Source organism: Heloderma suspectum, chromosome 3 (assembly GCF_057233095.1).
Source record: "Heloderma suspectum isolate Gila_16-S chromosome 3, 16-S_ref, whole genome shotgun sequence".
Taxonomy (NCBI): domain Eukaryota; kingdom Metazoa; phylum Chordata; class Lepidosauria; order Squamata; family Helodermatidae; genus Heloderma; species Heloderma suspectum.
The window spans coordinates 5,862,219-5,889,956 of record NC_139460.1 but is presented as its reverse complement, the minus strand read 5'-3'; the positions used below and the strand labels follow the sequence as shown (position 1 = coordinate 5,889,956).

The 27,738-nt window shown below is 44.5% G+C and overlaps 1 protein-coding gene across 2 annotated transcripts in view; it reads right to left on the bottom strand.

The window, feature by feature from the left end:
* The window catches only part of RAB6A (RAB6A, member RAS oncogene family), a 100,541-nt gene that overhangs the window by 9,842 nt on the left and 62,961 nt on the right, over positions 1-27,738 (bottom strand). The window contains exons 2-6 of one of the 2 annotated variants that reach the window (XM_084842392.1): positions 23,068-23,126; positions 8,964-9,017; positions 6,860-6,965; positions 3,465-3,576; positions 1,672-1,765 (exon numbers count right to left, since the gene is read on the bottom strand). In XM_084842392.1, coding sequence (XP_084698518.1) covers positions 1,672-1,765; positions 3,465-3,576; positions 6,860-6,965; positions 8,964-9,017; positions 23,068-23,126 — 425 coding nt within the window. Of the gene's footprint in view, positions 1-1,671; positions 1,766-3,464; positions 3,577-6,859; positions 6,966-7,032; positions 7,139-8,963; positions 9,018-23,067; positions 23,127-27,738 lie in introns of both variants that reach the window. The other variant, XM_084842393.1, reaches the window with a different exon arrangement.

The following is a 27,738-nucleotide window of genomic DNA, read 5'->3' as shown; positions in this document are numbered from 1 at the left end:
GATTTCTTGACTTCCTACTTTAGCATTCCAATCCCCTATGATGAAGAGGACATCTTTTTTTGGTGTTAGTTCTAGAAGATGTTGTAGGTCTTCACAGAACCGATCAACCTCAGCTTCTTCGGCATCAGTGGTTGGGGCATAGACTTGAATTACTGTGACGTTGAATGGTTTGCCTTGGATTCGTACTGAGATCATTCTATCGTTTTTGAGATTGTACCCCAGTACTGCTTTTCCCACCCTTTTGCTGACTCTGAGTGCTTCTCCATTTCTTCTCAGGGATTCTTGCCCACAATAGTAGATATAATGGTCACCTGAATTAAATTCGCCCATGCTTGTCCATTTTAGTTTGCTGATTCCCAAGATGTCGATGTTCAGTCTTGCCATCTCATGTTTGACCACCTCCAGCTTACCTTGATTCATTGATCTGACATTCCAGGTTCCTAAACAATATTGTTCTTTACAGCATTGGATTTTCTTTTCACCACCAGACACATCCACAGCTGAGTGTCCTTTCGGCTTTGGCCCAGCCGCTTCACTCTTTCTGGCGCTACTTGGAAATTCCCTCTGCTCTTCCCCCGTAGTATATTGGACACCTTCCGACCTGCGGGGCTCATCTTCTGGCGTCATCTTTTAGCCTTGTGATACATTTCATGGGGGTTTCTTGGCAAGAATACTGGAGTGGGTTGCCATTTCCTTCTCCAGTGGACCACATTTTGTCAGAACTCTCCGCCATGACCTGTCCGTCTTGGGTGGCCCTGCACGGCATAGCTTATGGCTTCATTGAGTTACGCAAGCCCCTTCGCCACAACAAGGCAGTGATAATTTTCTGTCCTTACTGCTAAGTCGCAATCATCGACTGATGAATCCACCACGGACTCTTATTGCAGCCCTAAGTACTGCTGAGCTCTGATGTCCTTTTTTTAAAGAGGAAAAGAACTCACAAGTTATTCCTGAGAAAAAACATGTTTTACAGTTGCATGCTGGTGTTCCATTATAAGGTAGGCCAACCTGTCTTCAGATTTTGTTACTCATCTTGAGCACCTGTTGCTCACATTTATCCACTGGTGCCCTAGTCCCAAATGCCACACCCCACCCTTTTCTGCTGCTTATAGAACAGTATGGGTGGGCGGGGGGACACATACCAGTAAGAAAAAGATCTATTGGGCACTAGCTCTATTGGGGGGAACAGAAAAAAAGAGTACAAACACAGACACGAAACTTGTTGAACCTAAAGGCATTTCACCTCATTGTCACTGAAGATCCCTCATGCTAGAACCCCTTTGATTATATATCATTGTCTGCAAAGCTTCCTCTGAGTTACCATGAGGGCTAGACACATTAAAAAATGCAAGCTGGTATTATCCAGCACTGCATGCTAGTCTAATATTTTGAGGGCCAGTTTAAAATATTTGTTCAGCATTTGTTCAGGACATGGGTTGATCTGATCCTAACAGTTGGGCATGTTGGTGAAAATGGTTGTTTGACTGCATTATCATGGGATTACTAGCCATTTGACAACCAATTCTCCATGCATCTAACTACAGGACACTTCAAGCAAAAAGCAACATGCTAGTAAAAACCAAAAATGTTGTGACAATCAATCCCACATGTTGTGATGTGACTGCAGTTGTTCAAAATTGGAAACACCACATCGTTAGGATGATGCCTTACCTGTTTTACATTGTATCCTGCCTTTGCACTAGTTTCAATAAACATTACATTCAGCTCTTTGGCTTTCCTCTCCCCTTCCTCAATAGATACTTGCCTGGAGAAAAAAGAAACACATTGACTCAGATAACATTACAGGCACCTGCAATCTTGGCTGGCCCCCAGTAGTTGCCTCCCCCCTACATCCCCCTCCCCCCAAAAACAAAACAGTTTCAGAACTGCTACTACCTGCCATATTCTAGTTGATTCAAGACAGACACTGTTCATTAGCATATAAAGCCTATGTTTATAGCACTGTTAATGTACAAGGCACTTTACAAAGTGATGTCTCAAGGGAGACAGCCCCTATAATCCACATCTTTTTTTTGCAGAGGAGGAGATGTAAGTAACAAGGAATGCATATTTTAGGAGGGGATAAGGACCTGGGGGTTAAGCCAAAGGTTTCACTGAAGAGGTGAGTGTTGAGCCGATGTTTGGAGTAAGAAATGGTGACACCATGTAGCTTTTCTAGGAGAGGGTTCCAGGTATACAGAGGAGCAAGTGAGAAAAGGAAAAGACATTTTCAGAGAGCAAGAAACTTTGGGGAGATAGAGCAGAATGAGAAAAGGTATAACAGGTAGGGATATCATGGGAGTAAGGTGAGAGACAGGGTGGAGGCAAGACTATAAAGAGCTTTAAAAAGGTAACGGCAGAGTTTGAGCTGGATGAACAGGAGGATGGAAATGCCTCATTCTTATTACTGATAAGAGAAATAAGTTCACAGGAAAGCTTCTTAAGTCTTGCACGGAGGTTTGGTGTCTTCAAGTGCATACCCTGTAGTTGCCTATTGTTATCCACAGCCTTGACTTTTTTTTAGCCATCAGTTAGTTCTCTCATAATACCGTGGAAATGTCTCTTGTGATAATCTATACCAACCTTCCAGGTGTGTTCGACTACAGCTCTCAACATCCACAATCAACAGTCCAATGGGCATGTGTGGCTGGGGATGTTGGGAGCTGCAGCCCAAAGTATCTGGAGGGTGCAGGTTGGAAGGCCACACAGCTTGTAGGTTACACAAAGGCAACAAATGTGTGCCACATTCGTTTGGCAAAAAGAGCACAGCCGTATTAAAAGCAAAGCGTGTGCTAAAACTCATCTCATCTCATCTTAGCACAAGGCAAAACATTCTGCATGTAACAAAAAATGCATTACTGATAAAGTTAGAGGCGAATGACATTTTCAAACTAATTCTGATTATGACATACAAATTTTAGCACACTAACAGTTGGAGCAGATAAGCAACTTATTCGACAACAGCATGGAACATTCCCAGAAACAGAAGGAAGGCATGGGGAGGCTCCTGCTTTCACTAATCTCAGTGTGAGCATCAGTGACCCATGGAGCTCCAGGTCAGTCCTAGTTGTACACTCAGAGGAAAGTCATGTCTAGAAAGTTATTCCTGGTGTGTTAGGAACATTCCATTTCTCCACTTGCAAACTGACAGACTGAACACTCCAATACGAAAAGGTACATGTTTCATGTGCTAAAGAGCAAATATGTTTAAGATCCATAGCTGTCACGATCTGAACATTATCCCCAGAGACACAAGGAGTGGAAGCCTTGCCTGTTAACGAGATGAAAGTTCTGTTTCTCAGGACTCCAGTTACACCCTTTCCTTGTGGAGATGCATACAGCCCATGGGCCGTATCTTGCATCATCATACTTCCCCTTCAAAACTCAGGTTTTAGCCTCTAACACACCTTCTTCAATAAAAGATGTTCAGACTGGCCACAAAGGCAAGAAATTAATCTCCTTACCTCTTATCTGCTAGATCTGTTTTGTTTCCAACTAGCATTATGATGACATCACTACCTCTTTCCGTTCTGACATCATCAATCCATTTTGTGGTTTGCTGGAATGAGTTTACATCTATGAAGGAAAGGTAAACACGAAGGTGAAGGTCACCTTAAACTATAAGGCCTATAGTATTCTTATCATGGGCAAAGCATTCATGTCTGTTGCACCGAGTCATCTGTGTCAGAGGCTTATCAAGATTCTGACATGTCTAGTGGTAGGCTTCTCAGCAAGGGGGAGGGCCCCAGCACTCAATATCCAATCATAAGCTAGGCTGGCATTGGTATGGAAGCAGCCCGTCTCCCCTTAGGGAGACCCACCACACTAAATACATAACCCTACAAAGGACTGCTACCTACTTTCCCATTAATATTTGCTTAAGCACAAACTATGGGTCACCGAATAGAAGGCTCCTCACGGAACATAACAGTATAAAAGTAATTTATATTTTGTGCTTCTTAATCATTTGTTAATTTGTCTTCTAAAAAAACTATCTATGGAGTAACTGAGCGATAAATTGATAGAAATGGAAGCTTTGCAGTGAACAAAGCAAGAATATTTCTATATTTGTTCTTTTCTGACTTATGAACATTTTATCCAAACCTTCAGGGATTTGGGGGGTGGGGGTGGGGCAGGGCTCAGTGATGGGCTCAGAAGAAGTGGGTAGGTGTGGAGCCAAGTCCATCGTTCCTGCACAGAGCAACAGGTGTGCCTGAGTAGCAGTAAGGATGACGGCCACACTTGGGCTGCTGGGCATGCACTCATTCCCATCAAATCTCTTTGGGGACAGCTCATTTGATTGTATTTTTTATCCCCCTTTTCTACCAAGGAGTGGACTACCAAGGCAGTTCAAGGCAATTAAAACCAAATACAAGCAACAATTAAAACGCAAGAGAGAAAAGTGCTGGAGAGAGGGGGGTTCTCAGCAGGAGCAGTGCCATGGCACGATAGTTCTTGGCAAGGTTTAAGGGCAAGTCAGTTGCACAGCCTGAACTATTTCGCATCCTACAAGAACATAGCCCATCCCTAGTTGTGAGCAAGACAGGCACTATGTGCTAGAACTGTTTCTGTTGCAAGAGCCAACACTGGCCTATTTCCACATCACGTTATCGGAGGCTGGCTGTTTCCCTAGACTTAAGTAGAGAAAGTTCATCTGGTAGGTATGTATTTATAAAATTATGAGTCGCCTTTCACCTCAAAAAGGCCCCCCCAGGGTAACTTACAATTTAATTTTTTTTAAAGAATATCACAAATAGATTCAAAGTAAGAAAAAACAGGAAGAATTAAATTATATTTAAAATAACTCAAAAGCCATGTAGAACAAAAAGGTTTTAATGCCCCATCTAAAACTAAACAGATGGAGTTCAGTCTAATCTCCCTGGGAAAGGCATTCCACAACTTGGGTGTGGCCACAGAAGAGGCCCTGTCCTGTTTTCTCACCAATCCACCAACCTAGTTTCTTTTGGAGGCAGGACAGGAGGGCCTTCAAGGCAGATCTTAAACCATGGGCAGGTTCATATAAGAGTTGGTCTTTCAGGTATTCTGTCCCCAAATCATTTGCAGCTTTATAGTTAACAGTGATCACCTTGAATTGCAGCCAGAAACAAACTGGAAACCAGTGTAGCTGATCTAGGACCTGTGTAATATGGTCAAAGAGCGCATCAGAAAGGAATCTGGCCACCGCATCTTGCACTAGACGTGACTCCCGAACACTCTTCGGGGGCAGTCCCATGTTGAGTGTGTGGCAGTAACCCAAGCAAGAGGTGATTAAGGCATGGATCTCTGTGGCCAGCTCTGCCTTCTCCAGGAAAGGGTGCAACTGGCACACCCTCTTGGAGTAATGCCAGATCCAGAAGCACCCCCAAGCTGCAAACTGGATGCTTCTGAGGAAATGCAATCCTATCTGCAACAGGCTGCACCCCCAATCCGCGATTAGCTTGTCTATTGACCAACAGAGCCTCTGTTTTGCCTTGATTAAGGCTCAACTTGTTTGACCACATCCTTTCCATTACTGTCCACAACCTCCTTGGCATCAGTTGAAAAGGAGACACAGTGCTGGGTACCATCAGCATAGTGATGGGACTCAACCCCAAAACATTGCTGGACCTCGGTGGCAACTACTGAGCATGGAACAACATACATCTTCAATTTGAAAAATACACACACACAAGCAGTTCACCTGCCAGTCTCTAAAAAGCACAAAATGTTTTATGTTCATGCTTGGGAACAATGGTTTCATCAGAAACTAAAGAGCTTATAGGTCATGTCCATTCAGGCTGAGCCTAGCTGGTTAAAAATATTCATTTTATGGGAAGACCTTAATTCTTCTGACCTTTATGCTTAAACACCAAATCTTTTGAAGTTGCATGCAATTCTTATTCCACTCAGTTATGCCACACAAGGTGATTTGAAATGGAGATTAAAAAAGTTTAACTTCCTTGCAACTTAAAAGTTAGGTTTCAAAAAAATGCTTACTAGTATTTTTCATTTGTCTTTCAGGTGGAGATTTAGTTCTTTAAAATGTACATACCTTAGTAGGAAATGAAAGAGCAAAACTAATTAGGAAAAAAAGAGACATTCTTGTGGTATATGAGAGGAGGATGTTAGAATTCTTGGTGCTCAGACCCAGCTATCAGGAGCAAGGGAGAAGCAAAACAGCAGATGACTTCAGTAGAGAAGCTCGATTTGGGAACCACCGTTTACAGAAAAAGCCAAACACATGACAGTGACACCCACAGAACAGCAGATGAACTAAGATGGTGATGAGGTCAGCTGCTTTTCAGGAGTTCTGAACACACACACGTGGGGGTGGTGGGGTAGGGAAAGAAGTGAAAAATGGAAGAGAAAAATGGTAGAGATTTTGCTTCAAGGGTGAAAATCCAGCACACCTTTGGACAAAACCTCCATGGTTTGCTCAAGAGGACACAGACAGTGCTTCAATTTAGGAAATCAGAGATGCCAGGGATCAAAACTGAAAAACCTTAGCTTTCAGTCTAGGGGTCCTCTTTCAGGTTCCCAATGTGCAACTTAATTTTGTCTAATCAGTTGTGAGGAAATGCTTTCTGCACATGATCCAAGACACTCTTAAGCAATGCTTTTCAGATTGCAGGTACAAACCTGACCAGTTATACGGTTCAGCCACAGTGAACCCAGCTCAAAACCCATTCCTACACACAAGACATTCGAAACAAAGTAGAAAGTCTCCCACTTGAAGCGCCTGGTGAGGAAGAGTTTTCATGCCAGGATGAGGAACAAGCAGGTGACTGTGGTATGGCATGCACAGCTAGGCTTGAAGATGAAGAAAGAGAGAGCGCGAGAGCAGAGAGTGCCAGTAATGCAGAAATTCCCCCCCACTCACTTGTGATATCATAAACAACAACTGCAACAGTGGAGTCACGAATGTAGCTAGGAATCAAGCTCCTGAACCGCTCTTGACCTGCTGTGTCCCATAATTGCAACCGTACCTAACGGAAATCAGTCAAAACAAGCAAGAAAAAACAAAGGGTCAAAGCCAGAGCAAAATATACCTACTTGTGATATCGTAAACTACTACAGCAGCAGCAGAGTCACGGATGTAACTGGGAATGAGGCTACGGAAACGTTCCTGACCTGCAGTATCCCACAGCTGCAACCTGATCTGTGGGATGGGAGAAAATTAAAAAAAAAGCCGAACTGCCACTAAAAATGAGTAAAACTGATTGCTTTTTTAAAATAAAAAAGCCAAGTAAAAATTATAAAACTCATGCATGGAAGGAATCTCTTTGAGGTTGCAAGCAGAAGCAGACAGCTAGGATTTTTCTGTGGCTGAAGGGGAGTCCACGGAGGGCAGGAAATAGAACACAGAGCTGCCACTGAAAGGGTAGTGACAACCTGCAGGATTCCTTCACAGGCTGTATTTGACATGTCCTGCTGCAGCTTGTTTGGGAAATTTAGAGGTATCCCTCCCTAGAAGGACCTTGTAGGCCCAACAACACAATGCCTAAAGATCAGAGCATATCTGATCTTTCCAGAGAAACCAGTGCCTTCTAAAACTAGTAGGCTGGTGACCAGTGTGCTTTATCAGCAAAGCCATGTACAGAGTATGACTTTGACTTAAAGAAACCAACAAAAATCCAAAACCAAATCAGCATTCATGACAAGGGGGACATTCACTCCTAATGTGAATTCAGAAACATAAGTAATCTTACAATACCCCATAAAGGCCACACCAGGGCTTGGAACAGTTAGAAGCTTAAGTTCATCAGGGGCACCCACACTGCTGGGACACTGATCTGCTGCAAGTAAATGTCTCATGTAGATTCTATGAATGTGATTTCTGCTGATACATGTTTTAATACATAAGTTTGGTAAAGGCAGTTGACATGTTAAGGGATGGAGAACATCATGGAGTGGATACCATGTTAGATTTTAACGTGGGAATCCCAGATTAATTTCTTTTCACTTGCTGACCTTGGGTCATATGTCCCTTAGTTCCCCATTTGAAAAGGGGATGGCCTGAAGGCACACAATGCAGCAACCTTGCTGAAGCTCAGCAGTTCTGGATCTGGTCAGTGCCCAGGTGAAGACTGCCTGGGAACCCTGCCACCTTGAGCTCCATCACTGAAGAAAGTGGCATATAATGCAATACATAACTAGTGAAATATATCCTTCACTATCTTAATGTGTTGCAAGGACAAGTGAGAAACATCGTAAAATAAATCTGTAAGCTTGAAACAGGCAAGCTTGGGTTTAAAATAAGTTTTTAATTGGACCAGCTTCTCTTGGTGAAAGGCCAATTTGAACTAGATGGGCTTTTGAATTAGGCATTACATTTTATTGTCATTTTATTGCCTTATTCTTTGTAAGCTGCGCTGAAAGTTTTGGCTGAAGAGAAGTCAATAAGTATGGTAAATAAACTGATGCAGAGCAGAGGATCAGTTTTCTTTTCTGTCCAATGAAAGATCTGGATAATCTCAAAGTCTGTATTCTCCTAGGTCAAGAACATGCTGTACAATAAAAAGATACCACTTCTTTTGCATCTCTATTTTGTATTATAATATTGAGACAGCATTCACTCACTCTGTCACTTGCTGACAAATTAGTGTCTCTGCAGCACAAATATAAAAAGCCAGTTCACTGAAAAATGTCCTCTAAACATGTTACATTGAGATCTAGTTTCTGAATTCACATAAAATGGGTCTTACAATAATGCATTTTTCATGTAAGCCCCCAAATACTCTTCGAACTAGACATTTTTCAAGCCAACGTAGACATGCAATATGGCATTGTGCAACATTTGCACCGGCAGTGTCAGAGACAGGAACTACGCACTATGACCCAATGGAGACATGACTGTAGCACACTCAGTTGGCCTCACCTGGAACTCCAGGCTGCTCTTGCACTTGGATCTAAGTCCCATTTAGACAATGCACTGTACTCCCTGTACTAGAGCACAGTCTAGTTACTACAAAACTCTTACTCACTGTGCGATCCTCCAAGTACATGGTTTTTGATAAGAAGTCAATGCCAATTGTTGCCTGCAAAACAAAGTTTTCATTGGTGAGTAAAAAAAAGCACAGTCACTTTCTCTGGATAGCTGTATTCCCATGAACAAGATCTACTCTACTATTGGTCAAGAATCAGGAAAATACAAAATACCTCAGATATTGGCCACAATGCTGGATCTACTTAAATTCAACATGAAGTGATGGGCAAAACTCCCTTTTGATCTCAAGTATGCAATCAACAATAAATCTGTATGTATGCAACTGTTAACACGGACAGCTAAATTTGACCTCTAGTAGAAGCGATCAGAACCCCGTACAAAAGACTGTTTCCCTTTAGAAACAAATAACAAGTTTCCATCCCTCGTGTGTGTGAGGGAAGAGCACAGTTATAAAGAGGGTCACCAGCTAAAAAGGTTCAAAAAGGTGGAGGATCCCTGAAGACAGAGGGTTGGACTGCTTCATTTGGCAAAGATATATCCACCTTTCCACCTCCACAAGATCAACCTTTGTTCTTGATAAACACATTGCTGTGCCTATAATTTCACCGTTACGGATGCACCATCAGTGAGTTAGGTGCTCTACATGTCACTGTTCCAATGCTGTCCCTGCCCAGAGGCCCAAAACAGGGATGGAGAACTTGGGCAAACAGAACTGGCAAGGGGAGAAACTATGCGGTGGCGGCGGTGTAATTAGGGTGCCCTGGACAAAACTTTATTGAAGATGTTAGCCTTGGACCTGAGGGAGGGAAGTATGTGTGTGGGGAGCGGGGTATTCCAAGGAGAAGCAGGCAAAGCAAGAGTGGACTGAACATTTATTTTGGAAGGGCCATACCCTGAGGACCCAACTCAGCACCATATTTGAATGGGGTAAGGTATCCTCCCCACATAAAATTTGCTGTGGCGGTGTGGGGCGGGAGGAGAAGGAGGAATGCAAACAGATTCACCTTCTTTTATAGCAGATGGCATAGCTGATTTGTAGAAAGCTATTTAGTGCCTCGCACCAACAGCGCCACTAGGTGGTGATGATTCATGGTGTTCCATTCAAGGCTTTTAGGATGGATCCTGCTTCTGTATGCGAAGCTGACAAGATGACATTCAGGTCGTTTCCAGCCAATGGTATGATATTTTATGGTGAAAAGCATTCCGGCCACATTCAAAACTCACCTTTTCTGTGAAATCGGTGTTGAACATTCATTCCATCCAGTTGAGCAGCTATTCCATTTGACAACATGGTTGCATCTACACCCACAAGTTTAAATTGGCTTAACAACTCAAACCCTCTCCCAGGGGTCTGAGTTGGGTACTGTAGTGCCACCGGACAACACAGCACCCCATTCTGTCAAATGTTCTATGTTTAAAATTAAGCAAGCAAAGAGGAAACTTTACTAAAAGAATGCAAGGTGGCCTAAGTATTATGACTCTGCATCATTTATCTTGCTTGCCAAATAGACACTACTATGCCTGCCAAAGCAGCAGAATTTGGACTTTGACACAATGTGCACATGCAGAGATTCATACATAAAATGGGGAAATTAAAATATAAAAAAATCTGTATGCAACTGAAACTGAGCCTTTTCTACTCTGTGCTATGAGAAGCCTACTTTGCCAAGTGCGCCATTTCATCTCCTTCAGTTTTTCTGAGACCTAGTAGGAAATGCTGCACTGATTTACAAGTCTGCACCACTGCTGCTCTCCTGAAGCAAGCTTATTAATAACTGGCAGGCAACAGCTAAAGTCCTGCACAGCAGCTAGCAAATCTACACATGCATACAAACACCACATATAGCAAATATCAAATATAAGCTCTCTAAGTTTTCTAGTGATTGACAACATTACAGTATTGGCAAAAGGCATTAAGTTTCCTCCCCCACCACCCAACCCAAACCATTCTGACTGGGTGCTGAGCATCATCAATTCTCCCACTGTGTCTTCTCTATCCGTATCACCAACCCTGGCCTCAACAGGCTTCTTGCAAGCTTGGGGCTTCCAGACCTAGCTTTCTATCAGGAAGGAGTAGCTGGGGTAGGAAAAACTTCCTAATAATCCAAGAGGGAATGAAGGGGAACAGCAAGCAGAAGCTCAACTCCCACCTGGTGTGTAGTAGCAGGAGGAGCACTCCACTCTGACTCCTGAGACAGAGGACAGACCTTTAGGGCATCCATTGAGGACCAACGGCCTCTAAGGAGTACTAAATGGAAACAATGTTCACCTTCTCTGCCTGCCTACTGAGCTTTCATATTAGTTGAGGAAAACGTTATTTTTCCTTACAATGGTTTGGTGAAACCAAAGTGACACTGGAGGTTAAAAATGCTTAGAGAGTGTACATTTTCTGAACACCAATAGTCCTGAAAAGACAACAGCTGCAAGATCTCTTATTTGAGCCTATGTGAACTATAACTCAATTTTAAATCGATGCTTACATTGGTTACATAATCATAAAGACAGCTTCTCATTTTTGCATAGTAAACACTCTCCTCTGCCTCCTCCACTCCATGTGATGAGTTCTCAAAAAAAGATATGTTCCAGGACCTGGTAAATCTCAGAGGCGCCTTCAGAAGAAACTTTCACTATTTGAAAGTAAAGTCCTCAATGGCAACATTACCACATCAAAAAGGGTAATGTGATATGGCTCAAGGCTTCCAAAACAATCTTTGCTTCAGAGCAACCATGTGACTGACAGAACCCCCAAATTGAGTTAGCTAACCTCACACATTACTATCAGCTTTCAGGGTCCAGTTAGTTGCGATGGGGCAGCCAAGTTTGTCTTCACAGCTGCCCTTTGTTGTTCAGTTGTTCAGTCGTGCCCGACTCTTCGTGACCCCATGGACCATAGCACGCCAGGCCTTCCTGTCCTGCGCGCTCTCCTGGAGCGTGCTCAAGTTCATATTCATTGCATCAGTGATGTTATCTAACCATCTCATCCTCTGCCGTCCCCTTCTCCTTTTGCCTTCAATCTTTCCCAACATCAGGGTCTTTTCCAGAGAGTTTTCTCTTCGCATTAGGTGGCCAAAATATTTGAACTTCAACTTCACTATCTGTCCTTCCAATGAGCACTCAGGGTTGATTTCCTTTAGGATGGACTGATTTGACCTCCTTGCAGTCCAGGGGACTCGTAAGAGTCTTCTCCAGCACCACAGTTCGAAAGCATCAATTCTTCGGCACTCAGCCTTCCTTATAGTCCAGCTCTCACAGCCATACATTACTACTGGGAAAAACATAGCTTTGATTAGACGGACCTTTGTCGGCAAGGTGATGTCTCTGCTTCTTACTATGCTGGCTAGGTTTGCCATAGCTTTCCTCCCAAGGAGCAAGCGTCTTTTAATTTCATGGCTACAGTCACCATCTGCGGTGGTCTTGGAGCCCAAGAAAGTAAAATCTGTCACTGCTTCCATTTCCTCCCCTTCTATATGCCAGGAAGTGATGGGGCCACATGCCATGATCTTCGTTTTTTTAATGTTGAGTTTCAAACCAGCTTTTGCACTCTCCTCTTTCACCCTCAACAAGAGGCTCCTTAGATCCTCTTCGCTTTCTGCCATTAGGGTGGTATCGTCTGCATATCGGAGGGTGTTGATAATTCTCCCAGCAATCTTAATTCCGACCTCTGATTCATCCAACCCGGCGTTTCTCATGATGTACTCTGCATATAAGTTAAATAAGCAGGGTGACAATATGCAGCCTTGTCGTACTCCTTTCCCAATTTTGAACCAATCGGTTGTTCCATATCTGGTTCTTACTGTTGCTTCTTCACCCTCAACAGGTTTCTCAGGAGACAGGTAAGGTGGTCTGGTACTCCCATCACTTTAAGAATTTGCCACAGTTTGTTGTGATCCACACAATCAAAGGCTTTAGCATAGTCAATGAAGCAGAAATAGACGTTTTTCTGGAATTCTCTTGCTTTCTCCATGATCCAGCGAAAGTTGGCGATTTGATCTCTAGTTCCTCTGCCACTTCGAAACCCAGCTTGTACTTCCGGTAGTTCTCGGTTCACATACTGCTGAAGCCTAGCTTGTAGGATTTTGAGCATCACCTTGCTGGCATGTGAAATGAGCGAAACTGTGCGGTAGTTTGAACACTCTTTGGCGTTGCCCTTCTTTGGAATTGGAATGTAAACTGACCTTTTCCAGTCTTGCGGCCATTGTTGAGTGTTCCAAATTTGTTGGCATATTGAATGCAGCACTTTAACAGCATCATCTTTTAGGATTTTAAATAGCTCGGCTGGAATACTGTCATCTCCGCTAGCTTTGTTGTTAGTCATGCTTCCTAAGGACCACTTCACTCTCGAGGATGTCCGGCTCAAGTTCAGTGACCACACTATCATGGCTATCAGGGACACTCAGATCTTTCCTGTATAGTTCTTCTGTGTATTCTTTCCACCTCTGCTTAATCTCATCTGCTTCTGTTAGGTCCCTGCCTTCTTTGTCCTTTATCATGCCTGTCTTTGCACAAAACATTCCCTTGAGATCTCCAATTTTCTTGAAGAGATCTCTAGTCTTTCCCATTCTGTTGTTTTCCTCGATTTCTTTGCATTGTTCATTTAAGAAGGCCTTCTTGTCTCTCCTTGCTATTCTCTGGAACTCTGCATTCAGTTGGGTATATCTTCCCCTTTCTCCCTTGCTTTTCGCTTCCCTTCTTTCGTGAGCTACTTGTAAAGCCTCATCAGACAGCCACTTGGCTTTCTTGCACTTCTTTTTCTTTGGGACGGATTTCGTTGCTGCCTCCTGAACAATGTTACGGACCTCCGTCCATAGTTCCTCAGGCACTCTGTCTATCAGGTCTAATCCCTGAAATCTATTCCTCACCTCCACTGTATATTCATCAGGGATATGATTTAGGTCATACCTGAATGGTTTAGTGGTTTTCCCTACATTCTTCAATTTAAGCCGAAATTTTGCAACAAGAAGCTCATGATCTGAGCCACAGTCAGCTCCAGGTCTTGTTTTTACTGACTGAATAGAGCTTCTCCATCTTTGGCTGCAAAGGACTTAATCAATCTGATTTCGATATTGACCATCTGGTGATGTCCATGTGTAGAGTCATCTCTTGTGCTGTTGGAAAAGAGTGTTTGCTATGATCAGCGTGTTCTCTTAGCAAAACTCTATTAGCTTTTGTCCTGCTTCATTTTGCACACCAAGACCATGCCTGCCTGTTATCCCGGTGATTTCTTGACTTCCTACTTTAGCATTCCGATCCCCTATGATGAAGAGGACATCTTTTTTTGGTGTTAGTTCTAGAAGGTGTTGTAGGTCTTCATAGAACCGATCAACCTCAGCTTCTTCGGCATCAGTGGTTGGGGCATAGACTTGAATTACTGTGATGTTGAATGGTTTGCCTTGGTTTCGTACTGAGATCATTCTATCGTTTTTAAGATTGTACCCCAGTACTGCTTTTCCCTCCCTTTTGTTGACTATGAGTGCTACTCCATTTCTTCTAAGGGATTCTTGCCCACAGTAGTAGATATGATAGTCACCTGAATTAAATTCGCCCATGCCTGTCCATTTTAGTTCGCTGATTCCCAAGATGTCGATGTTCAATCTTGCCATCTCATGTTTGACCACCTCCAGCTTACCTTGATTCATTGATCTGACTTTCCAGGTTCCTAAACAATATTGTTCTTTACAGCATCGGATTTTCTTTTCACCACCAGACACATCCACAGCTGAGTGTCCTTTCGGCTTTGGTCCAGCTGCTTCTCTCTTTCTGGCGCTACTTGGAAATACCCTCTCCCCTTCCCCACTAGTATATTGGACACCTTCCGACCTGAGGGGCTCATCTTCCGGCGTCATCTCTTTTAGCCTTGTGATACGTTCCATGGGGTTTTCTTGGTAAGAATACTGGAGTGGGTTGCCATTTCCTTCTGCAGTGGACCACATTTTGTCAGAACTCTCTGCCATGTCCTGTCCATCTTGGGTGGCCCTGCACGGCATAGCTTATGGCTTCACTGAGTTACGCAAGCCCCTTCGCCACAACAAGGCAGTGATCCATGATCACATATAAAGCAAGGGATGGGGTTTAATCTAACATGGAAAAGGCCATGGCACTAGTGCAAAGAGCTGAATTTTCCCCGCCCTATATTACATCCCTGCACTTCATCAAACCAGGTACTTTTCTCTCAGCCTAGCTCCAGTAGATGGGAAACAAGAAAAGCTGGGAGAAAAATGCCTGAAGTGACAGAGCACAGGGAGGCAAGATGAAGTGACATTCAGCTCTCTTCTCTTGCATGCCGCTCTCCATGTTAAAAATCACACACACACACACACACACACACACACACACACACACACCAGTTATGTGAGAGAGTGAATGGACATATATGAATAAAAACGTAGCTGTCCCCGTCACATCCAGTTTGTCTCTCAGTTCAGATCATTCGTAGAATGTTTTCCAAAATGTTTGCTACCTACTCCCAGTTTTGAAGTTGATGTTCAACTTTACCATCCAGTGTGTTCTTGGAGATTGCACATTATGCATCAACAGTGGGTCCAATACAGGTTTTGTTCTTTGAAGCCATTAATAAGCTGGCTAGGGAGACTGTGAAATCTTCTTCCATGGAGAAGGTCAAACGAAGGTGGGGCAAAAATCTGCCCCGTATGCTTGAATATCCTAAGGACAGGGGATTGTACTAGATATTTTGCTCTACAATTCCAAGTACTCTATGGGACCAACGTAGCAAGAAAGATGAGATTGCTTCCTGGGTGAATTCTGGCAAGCCATCTAAGAGACCATTCCAATATTTCAGAAGTACAATATAGACAATTGTACATACCAGTGGGTTGGCTTTAAAAACTCAAAATCCCAGAATCATGGGAACCCCAGCTTTCATTTCACGGTTTAGCCCATATAAAGGTAAAGGTAAAGGTGTCCCCAACCAGTCGTGTCCGACTCTAGGGTGCGGTGCTCATCCCCGTTTCTAAGCCGAAGAGCCAGCACTGTCCGAAGACGCTTCCGTGGTCATGTGGCCGGCATGACTGAACACCGAGGTGCACGGAACGCTGTTACCTTTCCCGCTAAGGTGGTACCTATTTATCTACTTGCAATTTCTTGCTTTCGAACTGCTAGGTTGGCAGAAGCTGCGACTGAAGACGGGAGCTCACTCCGTCACGCAGCACTCGGGTCTCGAACTGCTGTCCTGCCGACCTTCCAGTCTGCAGTTCAGCGTCTTAACCACTAAGCCACCGTGGCCCCTTTAGCCCATATAGCTGAGAACATAATGCATGTGATGAAGGCTCAGAAACCATGGGGCAGTAGAAACTCTACTATACAGTTTCTTAATTGCCTCTCATCACTGCTATTCTTCATCACCACTAATGATGCCCTGTTTTATCCTTCCCCCTTGACTAAGTAATTGCTAAAGGTCTCATGTTTGGAAGCAAGTGCAAGCTTCTCCCAAACAATGCAAATCCAGTTGAAGTTTGTGCAACTTATTCTGAGCACACAACTGGAATCCCCCTTGTGCAGAGGTGGTTTCTTTCCCTCCCACCCCAAAATCCTTTGGCAGAAAGGACACATGGGCCTGGCAATTATGTTTGCAAAGCACTTTGAGCATGTTCCATACAAGGTAATGTTAAGATTTGAACCACACAGACAAACCCCTTGAGCCAGCATGTTTCTTAGTTAGGAAAAGGCAATGACCATCACCTGTCTCAATCTCTCCTTTCCCCCTCACCTCCATTAAAGAAAGGGGACATACAGACACAATAATTCTGATGCGTTTCCCTTGATCATAGACAGAGAAAGCAAGGGAGAGGGGCCCCACAAATGCAACAGAAGTGCATTGTGCTTGCCAAGGCCAGGGAACAAAGCATATAACTAGGGTGGTGTTGGGAGCATGGGCAGGTACAGTTCAGAGACAAATATTAGGAGCACTGCCCCATGTGAGCAAAGGCAACCCTTGCAAAGGCAAAGGGAAGGAGCCTGGGGGAAAGAGGACCAGCCAGCAGCTGCACCAGGTGGATCCTGAGTCTGCTTCTGCCCCCGCCAACAGGTACTTAAGGCGGGGCTGCCAGAGGCTGCTCGGGAAGGAGCCTGGGGAAGGAGGACCAGCCAGCAGCTGCACCAGGCGGATCCTGAGCCTGCTTCTGCCCCCGCCAACAGGTACTTAAGGTGGGGCTGCCAGAGGCTGCTCGGGAAGGAGCCTGGGGAAGGAGGACCAGCCAGCAGCTGCACCAGGTGGATCCTGAGCCTGCTTCTGCCCCCGCCAACAGGTACTTAAGGCGGGGCTGCCAGAGGCTGCTCAGGAAGGAGCACTTAGCGTCGCACTTGGAGTCATGTAGGATCTGAAGACCTACCCACCTGCCTCTCCAGAGACACCAGCAGCCACAGATACCAGCAGCAGAGGGCAGCAGCTTTAAAGACAAGGGGAAAGGGGCAAACATGGACTTTATCTGCTCCTTCTTAGCTGCTGTTCTCTTTTATCTTTTATATTCTTTTAAACTGTTGTGCATTTTATATCCTAACATTTTAATATGTGCCTGGGAGGACTATTGGGTAACTCAGGGGGTCGGGGAGGTGCCACCATAACTGTGGTCACGGGCAGGGGGAGATAAGGCGTTGTGGGATTAACAGGCCAGCTGAGGAGAAGAGGGGCTAGACACCTTACAGCTGTCCCCTCTTCTGGTTCTTCCCCCAACCTGATGGTTCCTGGCAGCCTTACCAGTCTGCCCTTGGGTCTGGTGGTGCTGCTGCTGAATGCCAGGTCGGCCCAAAATAAGACCTCCCTCATCCATGATTTGATTGTGGATGAGGGGGCTGACCTGGCATGTATTACTGAGACCTGGGTGGGGGAACTGGGAGGGGTCACTCTCTCCCAGCTGTGCCCTCCTGGGTACTCGGTGCAGCACCAACACCGACTTGAGGGTCGGGGAGGGGGGGTTGCCGTGGTCTATAGGAATTCAATCTCCCTCTCCAGGCTTCCTGCTCATTCGAGTGCAGATCTTGAGTGTCTGTACCTTGTGTTGGGTACCCGGGACAGATTAGGGATTCTGTTGGTGTACCGCCCACCCCGCTGCCCATCAGACTCCCTGCCTGAGCTGACGGAGGTGGTCTCGGACTTGGTGTTGAGGACCCCTAGGATGATGGACCTGGGGGATCTCAACTTCCATGCCGAGGCTGCTGTATCCGGGGCGGCTCAGGACTTCATGGCCGCCATGACAACCATGGGGCTGTCCCAACATGTCATCGGCCCAACGCATATAAAAGGACACACGCTTGATCTGGTTTTCTCGACTGGGCAGGTGGATGGTGATCTGAAAGTGGAGGAATTAACATCTGTCCCTTTGTCGTGGTCAGATTACTTCCTGCTGAGGTTTAGACTTCTGGCGGCCTTTCCCCTCTGCAAGGGTGAGGGACCTATTAAAATGGTCCGCCCCCGGAGATTAATGGATTCCGATGGATTCCAGAGGGCTCTGGGGGATTTTCCTGCTGGTATGGCTGGTGCTCCTGTCAAAGCCCAGGTCGCTCTGTGGAATGCAGAGATGACTCGGGCGGTTGACATGATCGCGCCCAAGTGCCCTCTCCCTCTGAGCAGAGCCCGGCCAGCTCCTTGGTATACACCTGAGCTGAGGGCAATGAAGCAAGAGGGGAGACGGCTAGAACGCAGGCGGAGGAAAACTCACGCTGAGTCTGACCGAACACAGGTAAGAGCCCACTATCGAGCCTACTCTGTGGCGGTGAGGGTGGCAAAGAGGCAGTTCTTTTCCACCAGCATTGCATCTTCTCAGTGTCGTCCAGCGGAGCTTTTCCGAGTGGTTCGCGGCCTGTTACATTCTGGGCCAGGGAGAGAGACGGTGGAACCCTCAGTAGCACGCTGTGACGAGTTTGCGCAGCACTTTGAGGATAAAGTCGCTCAGATTCGTCATGAATTGGACACCACCATTAATGCAGTTCCATTGGTAGAGGCGTTCAGAGTACCATCTGGTCCAGTTTTATTGGATGAGTTTCAGTTACTGAGGCCTGAGGATGCGGACAAGGTGCTTGGCCAAGTCCGATCGACCACTTGTGTGCTTGACCCTTGCTCTTCATGGCTTATTACATCAAACAAGGAGGGGATGTCTGGCTGGGTCCAGGAGGTTGTAAATTCCTCCTTGAGAGAGGGAGTGGTGCCTGCCGCTTTAAAAGAGGCGGTAATTAGACCACTCCTCAAAAAGCCCAACCTGGACCCAGAGGATGTTAACAATTATAGGCCAGTGGCCAACATCCACTTCCTGGGCAAGGTGCTTGAGCGGGTGGTTGCAGGACAGCTCTAGGCACTGTTGAATGAAACGGATTATCTAGATCCATTTCAATCGGGCTTCAGGCTTGGTTTTGGAACGGAAACTGCCTTGGTCGCCCTGTGGGATGACCTCTGCCGGGAGAGGGACAGGGGGAGTGCGACCCTGTTGATTCTCCTGGACCTCTCAGCGGCTTTCAATACCATCGACCATGGTATCCTTCTGGATAGGCTGTCTGGGTTAGGAGTTGGAGGCACTGCACTACAGTGGTTCCGCTCCTACTTGGATGGCCGATTCCAGAAGGTGGTGCTGGGGGATTATTGCTCTGTGCCATGGCAATTGTGCCATGGGGTTCCACATGGCTCTATTTTATCCCCCATGCTGTTTAACATCTACATGAAACCGCTGGGGGAGGTTATCCGGAGGTGTGGGCTGAGGTGCCATCAATATGCGGATGACACCCAGCTCTACCTCTCTTTCTCATCAAAACCAGGTGAGGCAGTGGCTGTTCTGAACCAGTGCCTGGGCACGGTAATGGACTGGATGAGGGCCAATAAACTGAAACTCAATCCAGACAAGATGGAGGTACTGTTAGTGGGTGGTTCGTCTGCCCGGCTAGGTGATATTCAACCTGTTCTGGAGGGGGTTGCACTCCCCCTAAAGGATCAGGTTCGTAGTTTGGGGGTGCTCTTGGATCCAGAACTGTCACTTGAGGCACAGGTGAAACCATAGCACGGAGCACTTTTTATCAGCTTAGGCTGGTATACCAACTACGCCCTTATCTGGACAGAGATAGACTAGCTACAGTTATCCATGCTCTGATAACTTCTCGTCTGGATTACTGCAATGCGTTATATGTGGGGCTGCCTTTGAAAACGGTCCGGAAACTTCAGCTGGTCCAAAATAGGGCAGCAAGACTGTTAACAGGGACTGGCCTGTGAGCTCATATTATGCCAGTACTTTTCCAGCTGCACTGGCTGCCAGTCCATTTCCGGGCCCGATTCAAAGTGCTGGTGTTAACATTCAAAGCCCTTAACAGCTTGGGGCCAGGTTACCTGAAGGATCGCCTCCTCCCATATGTGCCTGCCCAGACCTTAAGATCATCGTCAGCGGCCCTTCTCCGTGAGCCCCTGCCAAAGGAAGTGAGGCGGGTGGCTACTAGGAGAAGGGCTTTTTCTGCTGTGGCACCCCGGCTCTGGAATGAGCTCCCTAGTGAGGTTCGCCTGGCCTGGCATCTACATTGTACTCCTTTCAGCGCCAGGTGAAGACCTTTTTATTTTCCCAGGCATTTTAGCATTTTAGCTTTCTAAATTATTATCGTTGCTGTTTTAAATCTGTATTTTAAACTCCTGCACTGCTGCTAGGTTTTATTGTGGTTGTATTGTTATATTGTGGTTTTAATGTTCTATATATTTTAAATTGTTTTATTGTGTGTTGTTTGGTTTTAATTTTTGTGAACTGCCCAGAGAGCTTCGGCTTTTGGGCGGTATAGAAATGAAATGAAATGAATAAATAAATAAATAAATAAATTAAGACAGAGTAAAGTCTGTTCTGCACCTCCCCCCGCCCACAAGATGTCTCACTGTTCCAAGAGTTTAGTCATTTGCTTTGCAGTTCCTTCATTTATTACATTAGACTTCCTTTCCATAGAGATGGGCATATTATTATAAAGCACTGAGGGCTAAAGTTCCAAGAAAAAGCTAGGACGCGCACATTCCACAGAGAAAAAGAGGACCATGAGAAAGACAGATGATTACATAAAAGAACTGCTTTAACGACTCTGTAATTACAATAGGCAGAAACAGAAAGGATGTTTGCTCCACGGGGAGGTTTAAGGCTTATTTGAGCTATCCTACTCCACAGAAGTTTTGCTGATTCTGCTGACACAACTGGAATTTCTGTCTGGCCAATAGGCTAAGGGTTGTTCAGACTGTGGGAGGGACTCGTTCATAACTGGTATAAAACAGGCAGAGAATCCTTACAGATGATTCTGAAGCGGGGAAAAATATCCCATCAGTCCTTTAACAAAGAGGGCAAGCGTAAAGGAAATCTCTCCATATGAGCCTTAAACGCTCCACGTGGGCTGTCCTTCTGCCTGAAAGCAGCTGGGGTAGTGGTTGTCAGGAGCACATTACTTCATGGTGTGTGGTTGCTTCCCTAGTATCTTCTGGGCCCGAATTCCAAGTTCTAGATTTACCTAAATGGCTTGTGTCTTATACCTCTTAGAGGATACTTCCTCACCGAGATAATCTGACTATCAAGTGTGCCCGAGTCCCAACAACAGAAGCATGCATGTAAAGAGGCAACCTTGGAGGTTGCCCTGTAACTCTGGAAAATCCCTCCCTGGAGACTGGCCAAAATCAAGGTCTGAGCATCCTTCTGTCAGGAGCATTACACAACACTTCTGTATAGCCTTGCTTTTGGAGCTGGAATTAAGCTATCATCAATGGGGGGCTTGAATACAATAAACTAAAAGATAATAGCTAGGCAGCTATCTTATATCTCTTTTTATGCATTACTTATCCCCCTCAAGCCTTTGCAATGGAGAAAGCTTCAAATCTATACAGATAGCGATTTCATAAAAGGAGCTGGTTTAGCCAAGGAACTGAAGTTTTCAATAGCATGCAGTGATGAACCAGGGCATTCAGACTGAAGGAATCACAAAATGGAGGGCCCCCTATCCAGTCAAATACCAGGGTAACTGAATGAATCATAGAATAGTAGGGTTGGAAGGGGCCTACAAGACCATCGAGCCCAACCCCCTGCTCAATGCAGGAATCCAAGTCAGAGCATCCCTGACAGATGGCTATTGGTATTATCTGGTCCCATCCTGTGACTACAGCAGTCACCACTTGCATCTCAGTAATAAAGTGATCTACTTCCATATTGTTTCCAAGTTTAATTCACAATTATCAGGAGACTTTTTTTTGCATTGTGGAACAACTTATGGTCTTTTCTGTTTAACAAAACAGCACATCCCCATTCCTTTCAAGGTCTGGCAAGGCAGGGCATCCAAAATACTTGTGTAATTAGAAGTGTTGTTTGATTCAGGCCCCAATGACAAGAAATTCAGGGAACAGATCAGTGTAGTCAGCAATTAGAGAAGGGAGAGTTCTACTCTATGTGACCAAGACTGTGCAACCAGCCTTATGTTTCTTTACAATCTAGACGATCCAAAGGAAACTGGGTCAAGCCAACCCTACACCAAGACTAGTCTCTTTTCTTTCCCTATTAAGTTGAGAACAACTTCTTGGCCTGGTCAACAAAGTTTCTCCTAATACACAGGTAGTGTGATTTCAGTAAGAATGAGGGTGGGGATCCAACTATGGATATGTTCAAGGCTAAATGTATTTTAAAAGCATCTGTTGCTGTTAGGCTTTGTATACTGTATAGTAATGATGACAGTCTTAAAAAAGGCCACTTTTTTTTAGCAAAGGGATTTGTAACGTTTAGCATACATAAATCCATTTCTTTATTTAAAAGCCATCTAGCTATTTAGGCAGAACCAAGGAGTTGGCCAGAGATATAGAAGCTCCTGAGGAATATCTATATATGGTATGAACCTTGCAAGGGGAACCATCTTCCCTCTCCTCCCAGTGTAGCCACTACACCTGCTATCAGATCATTTAATTGTAAGAATGGGGGCAAAGGTATAGTGAAAGCAAGGTAGAAACATTTCCAGTTTTGGGGTGCTAATAACACCTGATTTTTTATTTTTTACTTTTACAGCCAGGAAGGAAACCATGAGCCATAATCTCCCTGTTATGCAGTGTTTACAAAAATCAGATGGCAGTCTCTATAACTGAAAGGCCATTTGGCAGAGTGTCTGCATCATATGACTGAACATTTAGAAGTCATGGAAAAAAAGTGTTTTACCTGGTAGGTGTTGTCAAAGCTGTCATACATGAATCTGGTGATCAAAGAGGTCTTTCCCACTGGAACAAAAAGCCAGACAAAATTGTGAGAACATTAGGCGGATCCAAAAGTGGTATTCCAGGTGTTACACTGAAGTTAAAGCAGTAAGTTACCATACAATCAGAGGGAATTAGCATTTTGACAGTGAAGATGCTTTAGAGCTAGTGGTTAACTGAGCAAAATATACCAACATGTGTTCACATTTGAAGGAATGTGAAAAGTGACACAGACTACTATTGCCATGGCTGGGTCCAATTACTGTGCAATCTGCAATATATATTAGTTTGTTGACAACATTTCACTGCTTTGGCAGAGCGAAGCTGCATTCCAAACTTGATATGGCTGACCCAGAATCTATAGCATTCAAAAGTCTCAAGGCTATTTCTCATGTTATATTTTAAACATCTCGCTGAGTTCTTACATTTGAACAGTCAAACAAACATACAGTACAAGTGACAACTCATCAGCAGTTCTGGATTTTGTAATTCTTTCTCTGCTAGCTGTGGCCTCCATCACTTTTACACATGCATTTTTAAAGGACCAAATGCAAAGACATTTCTGTACACTTAGCAGCACACAACAGGAGCAGCATCAAAGTGCTGGGGCGGGGGGAGTGCGACAACACAGAACGCCTGCCTCCTCTATCATACCCACAATCTTAGTGTTTCCCATACATCACCAGAAATCATAACCAGTGTTGTTCTTTTGTTCTTCCCTCAGTGAATGGAGTCAACAGATTTCAAGGTCATTTGACTGCAGTTTGAATAACCTCCCTTCTGTAGTAAGGAGAGAGATGGATTGGCAACTACTGCACTACTTAGCATATCCAGAATTAAGTGTATTTTATGTCCCATTGTGTGTGTGTGTGTGTGTGTGTGTGTGTAAGTTACTCATTAAAAAACAAACATGCCAAGGTGTTCAACTTTGGCTAGTTCAGCCTTGTATTTAACCACTTGCCTGTTCACACAGGCGACAAGGAATTATATCCAGGCAACTGGGCTGCTGTAGGGTGGACCACATTTTCCATCCCTTCAGCAACCCCACATGTTTACGTTGGGCATGAAGGAGGGCTCTTCGCCTGCCTCCCTTCCTCTGGCAGTCACTTGCAGACTGGGCTGGGAGAAAGCAAAGAGCCCTATTCTACACCCAGCATGGAAACCAAAGGGGCTGTCACTCCCTCAGGTATCCTGTTTTCTGGGTATGGAAGAGGGTGAAGCATGTTCGTCCATGCCCAACATAGAAACCAAGCCTGCAATCTGTTTTAGTTTGTTGTTTTTTAAACTAGCCTGCTCTTTCCCCCCTCTTTTTTCTGTTTATGAGTCTGTCCTCTGTCTACCCCAATTTCTGCGTGAAAAGCAGGCTAGTAAAATAAAAGCTGGCTAGTTACTTTTGTGGGCTTATTGACAAGAATGGGCTAGTTCATGCTCTTAATACAAGCAGTACACTATACCAGGATTGGGGAACCTTTTTTAAGATGAGGGCTGCATTTTAAGTTGAGGGGTGCATTCCTTTGGAGAAAGTGGTAGTAGGAATTCATACTAGCAGAGGATGGGTCTGGTGGTGAGGGGGCGACACCAAAAGTGGGGGGGCAGCACCCCTTTTTTCTCTGCCACCCAGTTCTCCCCCTTTTTTTCACGCACCCACCATCGCACTCACAAACAGTAATTGGGATCCCAAGTCACATGAAGCTTGATTCAGCTTACGTAACGATTGAAGATGTGCTTTATATTGGATGCTTTTTCCTATAAAGAGACTTTAGCCACAAAAGGATCTCTTTTATAATAATCTCATCAAGATGGTCTCAATACTGGGATCTCACCATTTTAATTCAATGGTGACTATTAATGTGTCAGATTGCTAAAGTGAAAGCACACTGAAGTCTCTTCCCAGAGATTATTAGTATCAGCAATAGCCACTTCCCACTGTGTCTGTAATTAAAGAGAAACAGCAGGCTCTGCTCTTAACATGCACAGATTTATATTATGCAAGAACACCCACTCAGAAGTTCCAGTATTCCCAGGAATGAGATTTGAGAAATCGGTGACACTTAATACCTTCCTGTCTTCAAAACACTCCACCTTTGTAACAGAATACCAGCCAGCAGGCAAACGAGTAACAGAATCTATCCTCCCTGTGCTTGTTCCTCTTGCTTGTACTGCCCTCTGTGTATCAGAAGGGCAATATAGCCCATATCGCATTCAATTCTGCAATATTTTAGTAGGCAGCACCCCTTTTAGACAGCTGGGAGTATGGCCAGGTAAAGGAAGACAGCCTATAAAAGGAAGTAGTAAGTAGTAGTGGGGAATGGCCTAGACAAGAGCTACTAAGTTCTGCTATTGTTGTTACTTTGATACTTATTAAAATAAAGTGGTTGGTATCTTACTTCTGCCTTTATTACTGGATACAACAAACCCCACCCCCTCTCCCAAGAGGCTTGACTGGAACATCAGTCAACATTATTAAACTTATGACATTGAACACAGTGCTCCAAATGGGGCCTAATAGCACTGAGTAAAGCAGTGCCATGATAGGGTCACTGCCTGTGTATTCAGTGCTCCTGTTAACATAACCTAAAACAGCACTGGCAATCTGTGCACAGAACTCAGCAGACTGATCTACTATGACAGCCTTCCCCAACCTGGTCCTCTCCAGATGTTTTGGATTAAAACTCCCAGCGTTCCTGACCATTCACCATGCTGGCTGGGACTGATGGGAGTTGAAGTCCAAAACTTCTGGAGGGCACAGGTTGGAGAAGGCTGCATTACGTGAAGAGTCTGTGGGCAGAAGATCCCAGGTGCAATCTTTGCATCTCGAGGAAGGACTTGGAAAGACCCCTATCTGAAACCTAGAAAGCTGTTGCCAGTCAGTATAATTAAAACTATGACAAATATTTGTCCCAGAAGTCTTTGCACCGTAGTTTAAGCATCTTGCAAGACTCTTGCACCAATCTACATAATATTACTATTGGTCTCTACACCTCCCTCATAAATTACAACTTTCATACAGGAGCATATGAAATAATCTATTCTCATATGAAGGAAGAATCATTTGATTTTAGCAGAGGTATTCATGCTGACATGTGACGTTTTCACTGACCTATGAACCTGCTTTTGTTAACTTAAGTGACATCTGAAAAACAAGGGTGTTTTTCACCTAAACTCAGGAAAAAGCAACATATGCTTCAGATAAGATATCTGAAGAAAGGATGACTGCTTGTGTGTAATTTTGTTCATATGTTCTGTTTAAGATGCATGAAGATGAGGGAAGATAATATGAAATATTTTGGGAAGTGACTAGAACTGAACAACACTTCAGGGCTAAAATAGTCCAGAACAACAGATCTGTGGAAGAGAGCACAGATGGGACTTTGAATCAAGTATCCTGTTTTGGGAACTTAAAGAAATGTATTGCTCAGCAGACCGGACAAGGATATGAAATAAACATAATACTCCCAAATCACAGGTGGGAAAATTGGAAAAAATAGTAACTAATTGTTAAAGGGTGCTGCTCTTGAGTTCCGTTCTTTGTGAAACAACATGTAAACAGCTCATAAGAAATCATATAAATATGTCAGAGAGTCAGAGCTGAGGAAAGGCAAGGACAAAGACACCTGTCTTCATCTTGACTTCATATGTTACAGCTCAGAAATGTTCTATGGGTAAGACATTACACTTTTTTTTTTTTAGAAAGACATGCTCCTAAATCAATTCCTACAAAGCTTTTGACATGTTTTTTGCCTGTAACAACAACTTTGATTTCTGTATGTAGCCTATGCTCTCCTATCATGTTTTCTAATCATGTAAAGATTTTGATGTAAAAGATTAAAAGACATGCCTGATCTCAGAGTCTTGTATAAATAATTTCTGTGTGCTGATACCAGGAATTCCATGAACCTACATTTTCAGTGGTGGCACTTTGTTCTTGGGGAATGAAATGGAATATGTTAACTACTGATGCATGATCAAGCGAACCACAGAAATCCCATTTCATCAAATTCCTTTTGTTGTTTATTCGGTCAGTCGCTTCCGACTCTTCGTGACTTCATGGACCAGCCCACACCAGAGCTTCCTGTCGGCCGTCGCCACCCCCAGCTCCCCCAAGGTTGAGTCCTTCACCTCCAGAATATCATCCATCCACCTTGCCTTTGGTCGGCCCCTCTTCCTTTTGCCTTCCACTTTCCCTAGCATCAGCATCTTCTCCAGGGTATCCTGTCTTCTCATGATGTGGCCACAGTACTTCAGTTTTGCCTGTAATATCCTTCCCTCAAGTGAGCAGTCTGGCTTTATTTCCTGGAGTATGCACTGGTTTGATCTTCTTGCAGTCCAAGGCACTCTCAGAATTTTCCTCCAGCACCACAGTTCAAAAGCATCTATCTTCCTTCGCTCAGCCTTCCTTATGGTCCAGCTTTCGCAGCCATAGGTTACTATGGGGAATACCACTGCTTTCACTATACAGACCTTTGTTGTCAGTGTGATGTCTCTGCTCTTCACTAGTTTATCAAGATTTGTCATTGCTCTCCTCCCAAGAAGTAAACGTCTTCTGAGTTCCTGGCTGCAGTCAGCGTCTGCAGTAATCTTTGCGCCTAGAAAGACAAAGTCTATCACTGCCTCCACGTTTTCGCCCTCTATTTGC